Genomic DNA, 17,681 nt, shown 5'->3' on the forward strand with positions numbered 1-17,681 from the left:
AGGTTTTGGAAAAGCGATGAAAAATGTCAAGAGAAAATCCACGGGCAGTTAAAACAACAGAGGCTCTGACTCATTTTATCGCTCTGGATGACCAGCCAATGCCGGCCGTGGAAAACATAGGATTCTTCTCAGCACACTCGAGCTGCGATATGAAATTCCCAGCCGCCCACACATCAGGGAGATAATGGTGCCAAAACTCTCTAAAGAGGTAAAGACAAGCAGTGTGTGCGCGATGTCAGTCCTTGATTTAACGGCACAGTGGACTGATGATCCACGGGCAGATGGCGAGTTCGTTCGTCAATGCCAAATACTTTCGTTATTTTGTTTGTTTGTTTACAATATGGACACTCTGCAATAATTTAAAAGTTTATTTTATTCTCAAACCTAATTTGTATTTATTTTATTCCAAACAGAAGTGTTTATTTATTATTCCGAAAGCTCGAGACAGTGCCAATAGTTCAGTGATATTTTGTTAAATTACAATGTGGAGACTCTGCAATAATTTAACAGAAGTGCTTATTTTTCACTTGAAATTTTTTTGTGGTCTTTTTTATTAAGATATTATTTATTATCGGCAGAGAATAAAATAAAACCTCTCTTCCAATTCATTGCATTTGTCTGTGTGTGTGGTAGAAGTATCGGTTTTTGTACTCTGTATCGGCAAGTACTCAGATCCAAGTATCGGTTTGAAAAAATTGGTATCGTTGCATCCCTAATATATATGTATATATATATATATATACGGAGTGAATTGTAAAATCAGTCCTTTATGACCAGTTTCTAATTTGGAAACCAATAAGCAGTTCATTTTGAAATAGCTGTTTTTTTCTCTTTTAAATATTTATTTTATGTTCATTAATAAAACAAAAACATTTCTTATCCAATTACTCGATTAACCAATGAAACAACCGACAGGAAGCTTGAAAGATTTGCTTTGTCTGGTAGACACCTGCACTTTTTGTTCACACAGTTATTATGCTGGTCTAGTCATTTTTATGTATCTTTAGGTTAACATTTTTTGATTATTATAATTGATAATATATATAAAAATATTCTCTAAACATGCTGAACTTGAATATGAAATGTTTATGTAGCTTCGACAAACTAGATTAACCTAAATCATGGAGACACTAAGAATACCTGTGCTGCAATCACTGCTGTAAACAGCAGGATGCAGTACGAGTGCTGAAATGTTGTTGATTCTGAGGATAGATACAGTAGACGTTTAATCCTGGGTATTAGCAACTTCAGTCAAATGTATTGCTTCCACCCCCCATGTCTACTGGTAATACAATTTTCCCACTGCTGTCTTTAGGTTCTCAAACACTCTGCTTACCTTCCTTGACAGGAATTGCTGGCTTCTTCTGCCTCAGACCCAGGAGGATGAAGAAAAGGACGAGCGGGATGAAAATCTCAAAAGCCAGCACCCACTGAATCGGAACAAGAAAGATAATTTACAGGATTATTTTTTCACTCCATTTCAATGAAATCTGGGCTAAACCTAGTCCAGTTTCAGGTCAGTGATCTTGAGTCATGGGTCTTTACCATTACACTCTCCTTGTCAGTTCCCATCACACAGTTCATAGATCATGTTTCACAATAGACTTTACAGAGTTTGCTTACTTTAAGATATCAATCTTTTACATCGGTGAGGGAATGAGAAAGATGTCCAGCCTGCACAGCTCCTCTTCATTGCAATGCCAAACCCTTTTTATGTGGCCGTTACTCTAAAGCAGGCTGTGCAGTGCAGTTTAGTTTGCTCTGTGGACACGTTACAGATTAAAGACACCATCAGAGACAGGCTGATAGGCCACGTCTGCTGTACAGTCCATTGCAAGATATGTGCCTCACAATCAGAGGAGGAGATGAGATGAAAAGATGCTGACAAAAGTACCATAGTTTAAAACAAAGGTTCACAGTAGATTGCGTGCTTATCACCTCACATTTCTTTACAAATGTGAGATGATCAGGGTGCATTCTGACCACCAGAATAATTCTCAGAAATTACTCCAGAAATTTTCAAGGCAATTTCATCAAGCTCTTTGGCATCTAGGGCAACTTCTTGTCATCTTCTCTTTCAACACTCCTGAATTTAACCTGGACATGGACCCCTTGCAGCTGCAGTGCATTTCATTTAATGAAATCTAAAACAAAGGTGTGTGCTAACAAAGCCAAATGAAGGCCTCGATTCTTTCCAGGAATCATGAATCATCTTGAATCTGACAGCCTCCTCTTTCGTAACACTGTCCACACAGAACTACTGGAACCATGATGTCTTTGTGCTTCTGTCTTGGATGCCCACAGATACACACCCAGCTGCTGCGTGTGCGTTCTGTTTGTGAAGGTTAGTGCAGACAAAGAGGCTCTTTAGACAGAGACAAGAGTCCACTGACACAGGTTACAATAAACAAAAATGTCTCTTCTCACATATCAAGTTCTGTTATAGATAATCCATTTAATCTGGCAGCACTCTCATACATCTCAACTTTGGTACACTTGAAAAAAAAAATGCTAGAAATAAGGAGATTTTAATGTGATTTTAAAACTGTATTACTTTTCATTTCTTGGGGAACAAAACAACAGGTTTTTTTCTCAGAGTGTCTGAGTCTACACACACACACAAACACAGGAAACCCCGTTCAGCTATCTTAGTGAGGACCTTCATTGACATAATGCTTTCCCTTGCCCCTTAACCCAACCTTAACCATTAAATATGAATGGCTACCCCTTACCCTAAACCTAACCATAACCTAATTGTAACCCTGACACTGAAACCACATTTTGAGCTTTAAAAATGCCTTCAAATCTTATTTGTGAGGACCAGGTTGTGTGTCCTCACAAGTGACTGTTGGTTCTAACAAGTATAGTACAGTGTGGGCCATTTATATGGATACACCGTAATAACATGGGAATGATTGGTGATATTAAAGTCCTGTTTGTGGCACATTAGTATATGTGAGGGGGCAAACTCCTCAAGATGGGTGGTGACCATGGTGGCCATTTAGAAGTCGGCCATCTTGGATACAACTTTTGTTTTTTCAATAGGAAGAGGGTCATGTGACACATCAGACTTATTGGTAATGTCACAAGAAAAACAATGGTGTGCTTGGTTTCAACGTAACTTTATTCTTTCATGAGTTATTTACAAGTTTCTCTTTGTTCACAGTCATTGACATGTCGAAGAGGTTAACACGTGAGGAGCGGATAGAAATTGTGTTGATATCTGGTGAACGCAGTAACCGGGTCATTGCAGCAGATTTCAGTGCAAGACACCCTACGAGACCACCCATCTCCCATGCTACAGTTAGCAAACTGCTTGCTAAGTTTCGTGAAACTGGTTCAGTGTTGGATTTGCCAAAATGTGGACGCAAGAAAACTGTGACTAATGAAGAAACATCAGTGGCTGTCCTAGCTTCATTCAGCAAGAGCCCACAGCGTAGCACTCGCCGCATGTCACTGGAGAGTGGCATTAGTCCAACATCCCTTCGGCGGATATTAGCTACTCACAAATGGCACCCTTACAAACTCCAGCTACTGCAGCATCTCAACGAGGATGACCCAGATCAGCGCACAGAATTTGCAGAATGGGCAAAACAGAAATTTGAACAGGACCCTCAGTTCACACAGAAGATTTTGTTCAGTGATGAGGCAAACTTTTATGTGAATGGTGAAGTTAACAAACAAAACCACCGCTATTGGTCTGACACTAACCCACATTGGATGGATCCCTCCAAGACTGTTGGAACAACAAAGTGATGGTTTGGTGTGGTATATGGGGAACAACGATAGTGGGTCCATTCTTCATCAATGGAAACCTCAAGGCCACTGGATATTTGAAATTGCTACATGCTGATGTGTTTCCCTCTTTGTGCACTGAAGCTGGCACGTTCCCTGAGTGTTTCCAGCAAGATGGTGCACCACCACATTATGGGTGCAGGTCCGAGCATTCCTAGATGAACAGTTTCCTGGAAAGTAGATTGTTCGTCGTGGGCCAGTTGAATGGCCCCCAAGGTCTCCCGATCTGACCCCCTTAGACTTTTATCTTTGGGGTCATCTGAAGGCAATTGTCTATGGTGTGAAGATACGAGATGTGCAGCACCTGAAACTACGGATACTGGATGCCTGTGCTGGCATTTCTCCTGCGGTGTTGCTATCAGTGTGTGAAGAGTGGGAGAAGAGGGTTGCATTGACAATCCAACACAATGGGCAGCATATTGAATACATTTTATAAGTGGTCAGAAACTTGTAAATAACTCATGAAAGAATAAAGTTACGTTGAAACCAAGCACACCATTGTTTTTCTTGTGACATTACCAATAAGTGTGATGTGTCACATGGCCCTCTTCCTATTGAAAAAACAAAAGTTGTATCCAAGATGGCCGACTTCTAAATGGCCACCATGGTCACCGCCCATCTGGAGGAGTTTGCCCCCTCACATATACTAATGTGCCACAAACAGGACTTTAGTATCACCAACCATTCCCATGTTATTACAGTGTACCCATATAAATGGCCCACCCTGTACTATCAGAATCAATGCGGTGCTTTTACGGCACTTTTGGCTGCACAGGAAACAGAGAAGTGTTCGATTCATCCTACAAAAAAAGATGTTGTCATAAAGGTTGCACTTTTAATCCTGTTTGAGCAAGAGGCAGGATAAACCAAAGCATTTAACCCCACACTCTACAGGCCCCTCTTCTATGGAACCATCTCCGAGTTTGGATTCAGGAGACAGACACTATCTCTGCTTTCTGATTAGAGTTAAAACTTTACTTTTTGCTAAAGCATATAGTTAGGGCTGGATCGGGTGATCCTAAATTCTCTCTTAGTTATTTAGCGCAAGACGTTGCTGGGCACAACCCATGATGCATTACTTCTTTTTTACCAACTATGTTTCCAACCAGTGGTGGCAGATGGCTGCCCCTCCCTGAGCCTGGTTCTACCCGGAGGTTTCGTCCTGTTAAAAGGAAGTTTGCCTTTCCGACTGTTGCCACATGCTTGTTCAAAAGGGATAAAAGGATTGATTCTAAAATAAGAATCATCTGCTCACGTCTGCCCACCTGTGAATATTACCCTGTTGTCTCATCCCACAGCAAATTAAAACAGGAAACACATGAATTTAAAAATAATCAAATGTACTTTTAACATCTCAATAGGACCGCCACACTAAGAATGAAATAAATAAAAATATCAGATAATACAAATTAAAGTGCTAGTAGTATTCAAACAAAAACATAATAGGAAACTAAAATGGGTTCTGTCCATAAGTTCAAATAAAGCTTTAAATGGAATCAAAAAGATTTTATTTTCCAGTCCTAAGAAGCAATTTTCCGAAGCTTACAGATGATTCAGTTCATGACTTCACGATTGCAGTGGACATGCCCTGGAGTGAGGCGTGCTCTTATCTTTGAGGTGATGTTCCCAGCTGCTGATAACATGCTGAAGATGCTCTCTGTCACGACTTCAGCACTTTTAGAGGTGCATGAGCTTATACAGGACAGTCTCATATAAATGCCTGTGCTTACTACTAATATAACAGAACAAACAGAGTTAGACAAAAACTAATTATACTAATGTCTGTATATTATAGTTTCTCAGGTGGAGTAGTGTTCAGTGCCATTTAAACTATTTAATTGAATATTGATAAAGTCCAACCCACAGATTAACAAGTTAGGTGTAAAAGGTTTACTGTAATATTACCTGTAGTGTACTGCAGTTACAAAACAACATTTTTGGTATAAGTATATGATGCGTCGATGAATTTTTATAGTCAACATCATCAATTAATCAGCACTTTTCTACTCTCCCAGAGCACTCAAAGCACTTTAGACAACATGCCTCATTCACAAAGGCACTTTTTTGTATACTTAAGTGCTTTCTATCTAACATTCAAACACATTCATACTCTGATGGAAGCATCAGTGAGCAACTTGGGGTTAGTATCTTGCCCTAGAGCAGCGGTCCTCAACCGTTTTTGCACCACGGACCGGTTTATGCCCGACAATATTTTCACGGACCGGCCTTTAAAGTGTTGCGGATAAATACAACAAAATAAAACTAGTACCGGTATCGAAAAAAAGAAGATTTATTCATAAAACACGTGAAAAGACCCAGGAAAACAGAGTTAATGATAAAAACGATAACAAAATAATGCTACAAACCCTGAAAACCATACATTTCACACCCGAGCCTCAACTCTCGCGGCCCAGGTTTCATAAAAGGAAGGCACTCATCAACAAATACACGGAGATTACTTAATTTGATAGACTACTCATACAGTAAAAACCTAGAAACTACAATATTTTCTTTAGATGCAGAAAAAGCATTTGACAGAGTTAACTGGAAATTTCTATTTGCAACTTTACACAAATTTGGTTTTGGATCCTCTTTCATTAACTGGTTAAAAATATTATATAATTCCCCAACAGCTTGTGTCAGAACAAATGACCAGACATCCTCCAGCTTCTGTCTCCTGAGGGCACCAGGCAGGGATGCCCACTCTCCCCTTCACTGTTTGCAATTTTTATTGAACCACTAGCAGCAGCATTTAGACAGAATTCAGTAATTAAGGGCATAAAATGCAAGAATGTGGAACATAAAATCAGCCTTTATGCGGATGATGTGTTACTCTTTCTCCAAAACTCACAAACCAATATCTCTGGGGTGATTGAATTGATAAACTCTTTTGCAAGAATATCAGATTACTGGTCAAAATCTACAGTCCTTCCGATTAATTGCTCCTTCCATAATTCCTCTTCTACACCACTGCAATCGGGAAATATAAAATATTTAGGTATTAATGTTTCTCCCAAGCTTGCAGATCTGACTAAATTAAACCATATCCTACTTTTAAAGACAGTAGAAGGCGATCTGGCTCGATGGAAATGTCTACCCATATCACTCATGGGAAGGGTTGCCGCTATAAAAATGATGGTCTTACCAAAAATAAATTATTTATTCTCAATGATCCCAACTAAACCGCCACAAGATTGGTTCAGATCTCTAGATTCATGTATGTCCAAATTCCTTTGGAAAAATAAACCCCCACGTATAAGCTTAAAAACACTGCAAAAGACCAAGGATAAAGGAGGACTAGAACTGCCTAACTTTCAGCACTACTTCTTAGCCAACAGGCTTCAGTTTATCTCAGGATGGCTAAAACATACCCTCTTAGATGAACCTTGGCTAGATGTAGAACAAGCACTTTGCAATAATCTAGAGATCTCAGACCTACCATTTATCAGCTCAAACATCCAACGACATGAATGCTTTAAAAGCATCAACATCAGCTCTTCTCTGACAGCATGGTGGGAGTTTCTAAAATTGACGGCGTCTTCATTAATCCCATGCAAACGTACACCTATCTGGAACAACCCTGACATATTACAAAACAATAATATGATAAACTTTTCAGATTGGAGTGATAAAGGAATCAAATATTTAGAACATATACTAGAAGGAACAGAATTTATTTCATTTGACGGACTAGTTACACAATATGGGATCAACAAGAAAAGATTTTTAGAATATCAACAAATTAAATCCATAGTAAAAAAGAAATTTAAACCGGGTCAAGTTGAACTACAAACACCACCAAGTGTGGTTCAATTTCTTACTCTTAAAACCCCCAAATTACTATCCAAAATATACAGAATGCTTTCTAAAACAGATGAATCAATATCACTTCCTATTGCAAAATGGGAAGCGGATTTATCAGTTAACTTAGACCTAAACTTCTGGTCTCAGATTTGCTTAAAAACCTTTCATCTAATTAGAAATCCCAGTCTTCAATTAATTCAATACAAAATATTACATAGAGTGCACTATACAGGTCATCTGATGTTCAAGATGAGATCAGCTCCATCACCTAGTGGGGGTGGGGGGTCATAGTTTAGTCCCACCTTCGCTGTTGTGATTGGTGTGGGGGTAGGGACAGGCTTAGGGTGTTGGGGGGTTCTTCCTTGGAGGGGTCAACCCGGGGTAGCAGTCATGGACTATTAAGGGCTCTGTTGGCTCTTAGGTGACGGTTTCCTTGCGGCTGTGTGCAGCGGGGCTAGGGGAGGGTCTGTGCTGACGGACGTGGGTTACTGACCTGGTAGCCTGGCTGCCCCTGGGTGGGTCCGGGACAGGCGTGAGGTTCTGGGGGCGCTCCGTCTCTGGGCTGGGGCCCTGGCCGGGCCTCGGGGGCTTGGGTCCTGTTTGGTGTGTTGCCGGGGTTATGGGCGGGTGGGTGTATGGGGGCCCAGCCCTGGCACAGGGTGCCGCCGGTGCATCGAGCCACCTGGGGGGCTCTTCAACTGGTGGGGGAGGTTGTTACATCTTGCAGGAGCTCTCCTCTCTTCAGGAACTCACTCTGCAGGAGGGGGAGTTACAGGAGAGGTGGAGGAAGATCTCAGCCTGGGCGTCTATTGTCTTATGTGGGGCGATTGTGGCTCAAGAGTTGGGCGTTCGCCTTGTAATCAGAAGGTTGCCGGTTCGAGCCCCGGCTCGGACAGTCTCGGTCGTTGTGTCCTTGGGCAAGACACTTCACCCGTTGCCTACTGGTGGTGGTCAGAGGGCCCGGTGGCGCCAGTGTCCGGCAGCCTCTGTCAGTGCGCCCCAGGGTGGCTGTGGCTACAATGTAGCTGTATTTTTACTCAGTTGTATATAGCATTCGTATTCTATTTTTATCTTATTGTATATTTTTATTCTATTTTATTCTACTGTATATAGTATATTATTTTATTCTATTCTGTACAGCTGTGTACTGTATTTATTCTTATTGTATTCTAATTTTTGCGTCATAACTTTTGCACTGTCCACTTCCTGCTGTGACAAAACAAATTTCCCACGTGTGGGACTAATAAAGGTTATCTTATCTTATCTTATCTTATCTTATCTTTATCATCAGTGTGTGATTGTGTGTGTGAATGTGTGGATGACTGGATATGTAAAGCGCTTTGGGGTCCTTAGGGACTAGTAAAGCGCTATATAAATACAGGCCATTTACCATTATGTAGTCAGGAAGATGAGTGGATGGTGGGGTGGGTGCAGTTTTCTCTGAGGTGGGGTCGGCTGGGCTGTCCCGGGCTCTGTGGGGCCTGGCGGGTGCTGCTGTACTGGGCCCCGGTCCGGATGGGCCTGGACCCCCTTTCCCTGGCGGGTTGCAGAGTATGGGGGTGCCTACTGGGGTCAGCGGGGGGAGCTGGCCCCAGGGAGGGGTCACTTGCCCCTCCCTTCCTTCCCTCCCCATCTCCAGCTGCCTCCCTCTTCCCGCTCCACCACAACCACCCACACATGCAGGGCCTTGGGGTAAAGGTATGTCACCAGGGTGCAGGGGAGGCACCCCCCCCCCTCTGTCCCCTTCTGGCTGCCTCTGCCTCAATTTTATCCCACAACTTAGACATTCACATTACTCACACTCTCATTACACATACATATAGGATCTTGGGGGTGGGCACGCTAGACGGAATCCAAAAGACCATCAGGGTGTACACCTCACCCCTGGCGTCGTTGCCCACCCCTCAATTTTAAATACACGTAGACATTGAGGGCTAGCAGGAGGGACCATGCGCTTACCTACTGCTCTCTGGCAGGTAGCTCCATGCCCTACTGGGTCCTAAATATCGTGGCTCAAGAGTTGTGTGTTCGTCTTTAATCGGAAGGTCGCCGGTTCGAGCCCCGGCTCGGACAGTCTCGGTCGTTGTGTCCTTGGGCAAGACACTTCACCTACCGCCTACTGGTGTTGGCCAGAGGGGCCGATGGCGCGATATGGCAGCCTTGCTTCTGTCAGTCTGTCCCAGGGCAGCTGTGGCTACAACTGTAGCTGCCTCCACCAGTGTGTGAATGTGAGAGTGAATGAATAGTGGTATTGTAAAAGCGCTTTGAGGGGTCCTGAAAAGCGCTATATAAATGCAATCCATTATAAATGCACCTTAGAACACACATGCATCAACACTACATATGAGCGGGTGGAGGGAGGTTTGGAGTCTTCTCTGCGGCCTGCTGGAGCAGGGGGGCTAGGAGGAGTTGGCCGTCCGACTGGGGTCTGGAGTGTGGAGCCTCCCTGCTGCTGCCGAGTCGGGGCGGTCTGCTTCTCTCCACCCCAGGGTAACACTACCTGGGTCTGGGTGCAGTTTCCCCCTCCAGGGGCAAGGGTACCTAGACCTGGGGCTTAGAGTACGCTTGGGGAGTGTGATCGTGTGTACAGTGTCTCTCGATGTCTGTCTCCACGTTGGTTGAGTGTGGAGTAAGTGCATATGAGAGCATGAGGGTGGGAATGGATGTTTGTATCTGTGTGTGCCTGTATTTCTGTGTCTATACGTCAGGTTGGGTATCAGACGCCACCTCTCTGGGGACATCTCAGGCCCTCCAAGGTTTGGAGGCCTATCTCCCCCTACCACCACTTCCCCTGCCAGTGGCGGACCCCCTCAGACATCGGTGCGTTGGTGGTTCTTTGTGTCCGGGGATGGGCGTCCAGGTACACACCGGCTCACTCCTTGGCGGCCGCTTATCGGGGCCTGGAGCCTGGGGCTCGCTCGGGCCACTTCGGAGGCGGGGTGCCCCCGGCCTCTCGGCCTGGGGCTCGGTCACTCAGGCACGGCTGGCTGCCGGCGGAGCTCACGGGCGCATCACTGCAACTCCCCCTGGCTTCTGCTCCGCGGCTGCTGAGTGAGCCCTCATCTGGGACTCTCCTCAGCTCTTACTGGGACAGTGGCGCGGCTGCCCCTCTGTTGGTCTTCCTTGGTCTCTTGTGTTCTGGGGGCCTCTGGATGTCTGGAGTTTTGATCTCCTCCATACCTGCTTCATGCCCTGGAGGACGGGGCTGTGGCCCCCCCACACCCTCTAGCAGATCATTACATGAAGGAACCTTTTAAAAACAAGCGCGTCCATGCTCACAGGTGTACACACGGGTGATCACACCCACAAACTACACCCTTTTTGGCTCCTACCATAAGCACACTGTGCGCTGTTGATCTTATGTGCTGCACAATAATGTTTAACATTTAGTATTTACTGTCATATTCCCATATATCATCGTGATGTTGTTTATTATGTTGCTCTTTTTTTTCTTCTGCTTGTTTTCTCTTTTTTCTTTCTCAACAGGTGATCCAGGTGAGATGGATTTTTTGTCTGTTTGTTTTGTTGGTTTTTGTTTTTTGCCCTTTATCCCAGTCCCTCTTCCCCGCTGTTTTTCTTTCCCTCTTTCTTTTCCCCAGTCAAATCTGTCCCGTATTTAGCAAGTGAAAATAAAATAAAATAAACAATAAAAGGTGAATCAAATGGACCATTACGGCAAGGCTGGGATGGTCCATTTGGTAAAGTAAATCCTTTGGGCATCTTTCTTCGCCTTTAAACAATAATTCTGATGGCAAAAGAGCCAAACGGGACAGGCAAATAAATAAATAAATAAAAAGGAAAGAAAGGCTCCTGGCTCTTCTACAGGGACAGTATATAGCCACTGGTACAGATACATGGATGGCACCTGTGTCAAAATAAAAACTCAAAAAGTGGAATTCTTCACTGCTCACATCAACTCAGTGGATAGAAACATAAAGTTCACCAGGAAGACATAAAGATAACAGTTTCCTGTTTGTGGACTGTGCTGTAAACATTGGAAACTTCAACACTGAAGTTTACCGGAAGCCCACACACACAGACCAGTACCTCCTCTTTCACTCCCACCACCCTCTGGAAAACAAACTGGGAGTAATTTAGGACCATGCAAAGGAACAACACTGTCATCCCTTATGTAACAGGTTTATCAGAGAAGCTCATACATGACATCCTGGTCACCCAGCCACACCCTCAGACAAACACTGGTTTATCCCAAGAACAAATCTCCCAAACCTAATATAGACAGTGTATGCTGTGCAGTGCAACAAGTAGTACTCAGACCTCAGAGAAACCAAACAGCCACTGCATGAACTCATGGCACAACATAGAAGAGCCCCGTGACAGGACAAGACTCAGCTGTTCATCTGCATCTAAACTAGGGCTGCCATAAACGATTATTTTGATAGTCGACTAGTCACCGATTATTTTTACGATTAGTTGACTAATCAGATCATCATCCATTGGAGTAAAACGTACAGCTTATTGCACCAGCAGCATCTGCTCTTATATAACTATCATTAGCTTACAGCTTTAAGTGTTTAAGGTGCTAACTAAAAATAAAGACAAGATGATAGTTTATTAAATTTTAATGAAATTTGCAGATTGTTTCGGTGAAGTTTAATAAACTCGTTGCTATCTAAAATATAACAGGACACTGGAGTATATTCTGGAGCATCTCACACTTCTGATGATCAGCTGTCTGCTTGATGTTTATTCAGCTGTGTAGAAACTATAACTTTAATCTCAACCAAACTACTTATTCCTGCGGCTTTTGGGATCTTACAAAGCTTCAAACGACGCGACAACTATTAAATTAGTCGTCGACGATTTTGATAGTCGACGTAATCGTGAGTAGTCGGCTAATCGTGGCAGCCCTACTCTAAACCAACAACAACTGTCTGCTACCAACAATGCAGTTTTGAGATCACTACCCACACACTTTAATATCCACTCACATCTACATCATCAGGTGATCACATGATAGAGTGAGGGAAGGTCTCACAGTGGTTGCACCCGAAACCTCGGCCCATAATAACCCACACCCTTTTTTCACACCTTGGCTCATGTGATGAGGTACATGATCAATAGGTAAAACTCCCACTAGGCTTTACATGCCTGGGACTCTGCACCGTTTGGTTTTAGAACTGAAGATGTTTCTCCGAGGAGAGCTGAAATGTCTTCAAGAACCTTAAAGAAGTCCAGCTGCTTTCATGTCCAAGGTCCTTAGACTACGATGATGTGGATGACTGAGAACCTACATAGACATGTTCTTCTGATCAGCAGATGACCTGCTCTACCTCCTTTTATATGAGACAGTTGTGTTTTTTTTTAATGACTAACTAACATCAAATGGTTCCCACTATGAAACGTAACCTGTAGCTTGTCTTCAACAACATTAAAAATCTAGTTAACCATGTTCCAGTGAATGTCAGTGCCACCTCTGTAATATTTAATTGGAAATCGATTGTATATTCTATCATAACTACCTCCCAATCTGCAAATTACCCCTAAAACATAATTAGCAGGCATCTTATAGAGCTAATGGAACACAGAAACGTACTGATTCATTTCAGTCTGACAATTAAAAACAGTTCACAAGAAGCTTAGGATTATGAATAGGATTTTAATCAATACTTAAGTAACATGACTTGACTTCAGTGTTTGACACAGCTGATCAGGCAGTTTTCCTCAACAGGCTGTGAAACAGGGCTGGCATACTTGGAAAGGCAGTCAGGTGGTTCAGTGCTGACAGTTTTATTTCATCCATGCACTCCACAAACATAACTGCCACGTATACTTCTTCCATACTGTAGAAACCCCCCCAAAAAATGTGGTTCCATGCATTTTTTCCTTGCTTGACTTTGAATTTCTGATATTTGAACAGTTAAAACTTTACCTTCAGCCTAAAATCAACTCTCACTGACCCCTAATAAATCCTCCAGTTCTTGGTTTAAGTCACCTGACTGAAACATCTTAGCATTTCTGTGGAAAAACAAACCATCACAAAAGGCAAAAGATGATGATGGTCCAGAACTACCAAATTGTTGTCATCACTTCTTCACCAACAGATTGCAGTACGTTTCATAACGGATCATATCAAGCTCCTGAAACTCAGCGTCCATTCACAACAGGCACTCTGTGGACAAAGCTCTGAGCTGCCTTTCATTGTCTCCAGTATTTTGCATCAGAACTGCTTTAATAGTCTTAGCATAAACACCTCGTGGACAGCCTGCTGTGAACATTTAAAAATAACCAAGTCTTCATTTAACCCATTTGGAACAAGCTCGATATTTGTCAGAAAAGAGATATTTAGATATTTTTTAGGTTAACTGTCCTTTTAACAATTAACTGTGATAACTCCAAAAAACAGCAAACAAACTGAAAAATCACACACTTCTTTCATTGTGCACAAAACTTGAAACAGAAATTCACCATTAATTCCTCACATTTTAGTCCAACCAGAACCCGAATGTGTTCTCACGTCACCGTTATTGACCATTGATATTTAGATATCAGATCTGATCTGATCAGACCAACAAACAGCTGGATGCAGGAAAGTTCAGTGCTGCACTCTCTCTGTGAAACCAGGTTTTCAGTATTTAAGGACAGGTTTATATTTAGTTTTGATCAGGTATGAGTATTTAACATGTATTACATAGCACACGCTGCAGATCTGTTAATATTCCTATACCACACGGTCAGGCCTTGTGGATGTGTCTGTGTAAGGAACACAGCCTCGTCTGTAAGCATGTAAATTACACACAGTTGGTGAAGGAGATCCGAACCTCGTCAGTAACTTCATCCATGTGTGGAGCAGAACAATCAGAAGCTCAAACTGCATCTAAATGCCCTGAAGTCGAGTCGAACTTTGAAACCCAAGGATTTCGAGGTCATGTCATGTCTCCGGTGCAAGCCCTCGGTGGTCCTTAAAACGCTCCTCTACAGATTCGCTCTATTATCAGTCAGGAGCTTCATTCTTCATCCCTCCATCTCTAAAGTCTTTCTCTCTCGTATCCTCTCCTTTCTCCTGTGCAGATGGTTTATCCCTTTCCTGTTGTGTTTCCGTTTTTGTGTTATCTCTTCATTTAAAATCTTTTTCTACGAGTCCTCAGCTATTCGTGGTCTTCATAGATACCATGCCAGCCCACTTCTGTTTACTAGATCTAGGTCAGACACACTGCTAGCTGCTGGTACCACAGACTGACACCACATTACAGCAGAGCCCTGGGTTTCGTTACTGTCACATGTATGTATGTCTTCTATATTGTGCATCTACACAAAGCTGCATCTCGAAACTGGACAGTTTTCACTTATTCCATTGGCTGATTTTTTTCGCTTAATACAAGATAAAAACAAGTTCCTATATCTTACTGAAATTTCTCTGTAGCTGATTGTGTCTTATTTTGATTGATTGATTGGTAATTTATTTCAACATGTGAACAATATACAGGTACATTTAGAAAAGAAAATAAGAGAGAAAAAAATACATACAAAAAAAACCATTCTGATTAATTTACATGTTGAAAGGGAGGAAGTAAACACTTTATTTAATCCCACCCCTTTACCATAAATTATCAGTTAATATTTAGTCAGCTTCCTTACTTAGAATTTGTAATAAAAATAGTGAACAGATTTCTGATTTACTATATACTATAATATCACATGAGTTTGTTTGTTTTTAAATAGAGACATTCAATTAATTTCAATATTTTCCTTTTCTTTATAGTTCGAGAAGATCATATTTTTATAACTATTTTTGAACAGTTTTATGTTTGGACGTTGCTTTAATTCCATATTCAGACTGTTCCATAGTTTCACTCCATGCACAGAAACACAAAAGCTTTTTCTTGTAGTACAAACCTTCCCTGTTTTGAAGTTACAAAAACCCCTTAAATTATAACTTCCTTCTTTCAAAAAAAACATACTCTGAATATTTCCTGGCAGTTCTTTATTTTTTGCTTTGAATAGAATTTGTGCTGTTTGGAATTTTAATTTTAAGTGTCATGAGATTATTTTGACTAGAAATAAGCCAAATATAATCGTAAGATTGTGAGTTTTTGCCGCGTGGTGCCTCGGCTACGTTTAAAGAGAAAGAAAAAGAAAACTACCGACTGATCAAGCGGTTCTGTGGCCAGGCGAGGCCCGCTTCCCTTCAGACCTATCAGTGACACGGCTACATTTTGTTGGTGTCTTCCAGCAACACCAAAAAGACCATGTGAGACAAATATAGTGGACAACTGCAAAAATGTTTCCATGGTAAACCCCTTCAAAACACACTGTCCTAGTCAAGAACACTCTGAAGGAGGTGGGAGTATCATTATCAAGTGTAAAAATGTAAATACAGAAGGTTTCATAACACAGTGTTGTACTCCAAGTGGTTTGAGTGCTCAAGTTGAAAAGCTTTGTAATAACCAGCACATTTATCACAGGAAAGCTTCGGACCGATGGAGCCAAGATTAGTTTGTACCTGAATGATGACAAAAAGGCCAGAAATAATGGAACAGCTTATTATCCAAAGCAAACCCCATTATCTGTCAAACATGATGGATGCGTTATTATGACAGGGACAGGTATGGCCGCCAGTGGAACTGGGTTACAGGTGTGTATACATGATATAACTGATAAAGAGTAGAGTACGGTCCTGGGCCCTCCCTAACCCTGGTTCTGTCCCAGTTTGTCTTTCATTGCCAAGTACTTACTCAGAAGGGATTGTCTGAGTGCAAGTGCACTTCAGGGAACTGCTGTTGTGATTTGGTGATGATCAACGACCCAAAGCATACTGCAAAAGCAACTCCGGAGTTTGACTCCACGAACAAGAAGCTGAAATACCTGTCCCTGCTCGAGCAGAATGATTTCATCACCATTATGTCACACACAGCATATATGAATTACCTGAACACTGCAGTCAAAATTAAGCTTCACAATATTCCTGTTGCCATAAATCTTAATGTGAGAAAAGTTCATATCAAATCTATGTTTCATTGGGTGGTGCTGAAGTAGCTCCGCAATGACAACAACATGTTACAGCCTACGTTCTCAGGCTGACATCAAACATGTTGTAATATTTCTAAAATACTACAACAGCTGTTGAATATGATCACAATCGTGATCAGGCCACGCCAACATGGCTCACAGACGCTGCATAGGCCTGCTCACAATTCATACAGTTGTTTATGTCGAAGCAACCTGTTCGCCAGCACGGACACACGCACAGTACACGTTCCTGCTCAGCAACACCCAGCCACTCTCACGCTGCGGTATTATCCTAATGCCTGATGGGAACATATGCAGACCGAAGCGGGCGGAGGTAGAATTAGTCCAAACATCATCTGTGGGCAATGCAGCAGCGGGGCAGAACACAGCCACACTTACCGGCCCCCTCCTCTTCAGAGATATGTTCTTCCACAGCAGAAGATGGAGTTGGTGCAGGAATCCCATTTTCCTTCTCACTTTTACTTCACGGTGTCCTAAATGTAACAAATCAGCATAACGGCGGTGACGTCACGCTGGATTTAGAAAACAAGGGGATTTCTATCCCGTTTCTGGGCATCCTGGATCCGATTCAGCCAATAACAATATTATTATTATTATTTTAGCGCAGGCGGAAGGAAAAATGAGCATTTATCCGAGAGCGGCGGCAAAATGCGTGACGGGACTGAGTGTCATCCTCTGTAAACACTTCACAGTCTTGCTTTATCATGCAACTGCTGGAGTTGGAACAGGAAAGCAGTTTGGGAGCAGCCTGGCAAGCTCCAAACCACAGACTTCCGATAGACCTTTCAAAACAAAAGCCTCTTGACTCAGATTTGGACGGTGGAGCATTAGAGCCACATTACGAAAAGAAAGTAGTAAAATCTATTTGGATTAAAAAGTCAAAATGTGAGGATTACACTTGTTTCCCTCTACAGAAGTTGTGAATAGATCCTCTTTACTGGACGAACCTTTTATCTGTCCTCTGACCAGTGGCGGTCCTAGCCTGTTTGGCGCCCCGGGCGAACAGTCCCTCTGGCGCCCCCCACCCCCCCCACCCACCCACCCACACACACACACACACACACACACACACACACACACACCCACACACA

At 42.6% G+C, this 17,681-nt stretch overlaps 1 protein-coding gene across 3 annotated transcripts in view; it reads right to left on the bottom strand.

Moving 5' to 3' along the window:
- The window catches only part of abca2 (ATP-binding cassette, sub-family A (ABC1), member 2), a 104,919-nt gene extending 87,568 nt beyond the window's left edge, over positions 1-17,351 (bottom strand). For all 3 annotated transcript variants that reach the window (XM_026186101.1, XM_026186102.1, XM_026186100.1), the window contains exons 1-2: positions 16,969-17,351; positions 1,337-1,430 (exon numbers count right to left, since the gene is read on the bottom strand). In XM_026186101.1, the coding sequence (XP_026041886.1) occupies positions 1,337-1,430; positions 16,969-17,034 (160 nt within the window). In that variant the 5' untranslated portion in view covers positions 17,035-17,351. The remainder of the gene's footprint in view (positions 1-1,336; positions 1,431-16,968) is intronic.
- Positions 17,352-17,681: the final 330 nt, after the last annotated feature.

The sequence above is a fragment of the Astatotilapia calliptera genome, chromosome 12 (genome assembly GCF_900246225.1).
Source record: "Astatotilapia calliptera chromosome 12, fAstCal1.2, whole genome shotgun sequence".
Classification (NCBI taxonomy): Eukaryota; Metazoa; Chordata; class Actinopteri; order Cichliformes; family Cichlidae; genus Astatotilapia; species Astatotilapia calliptera.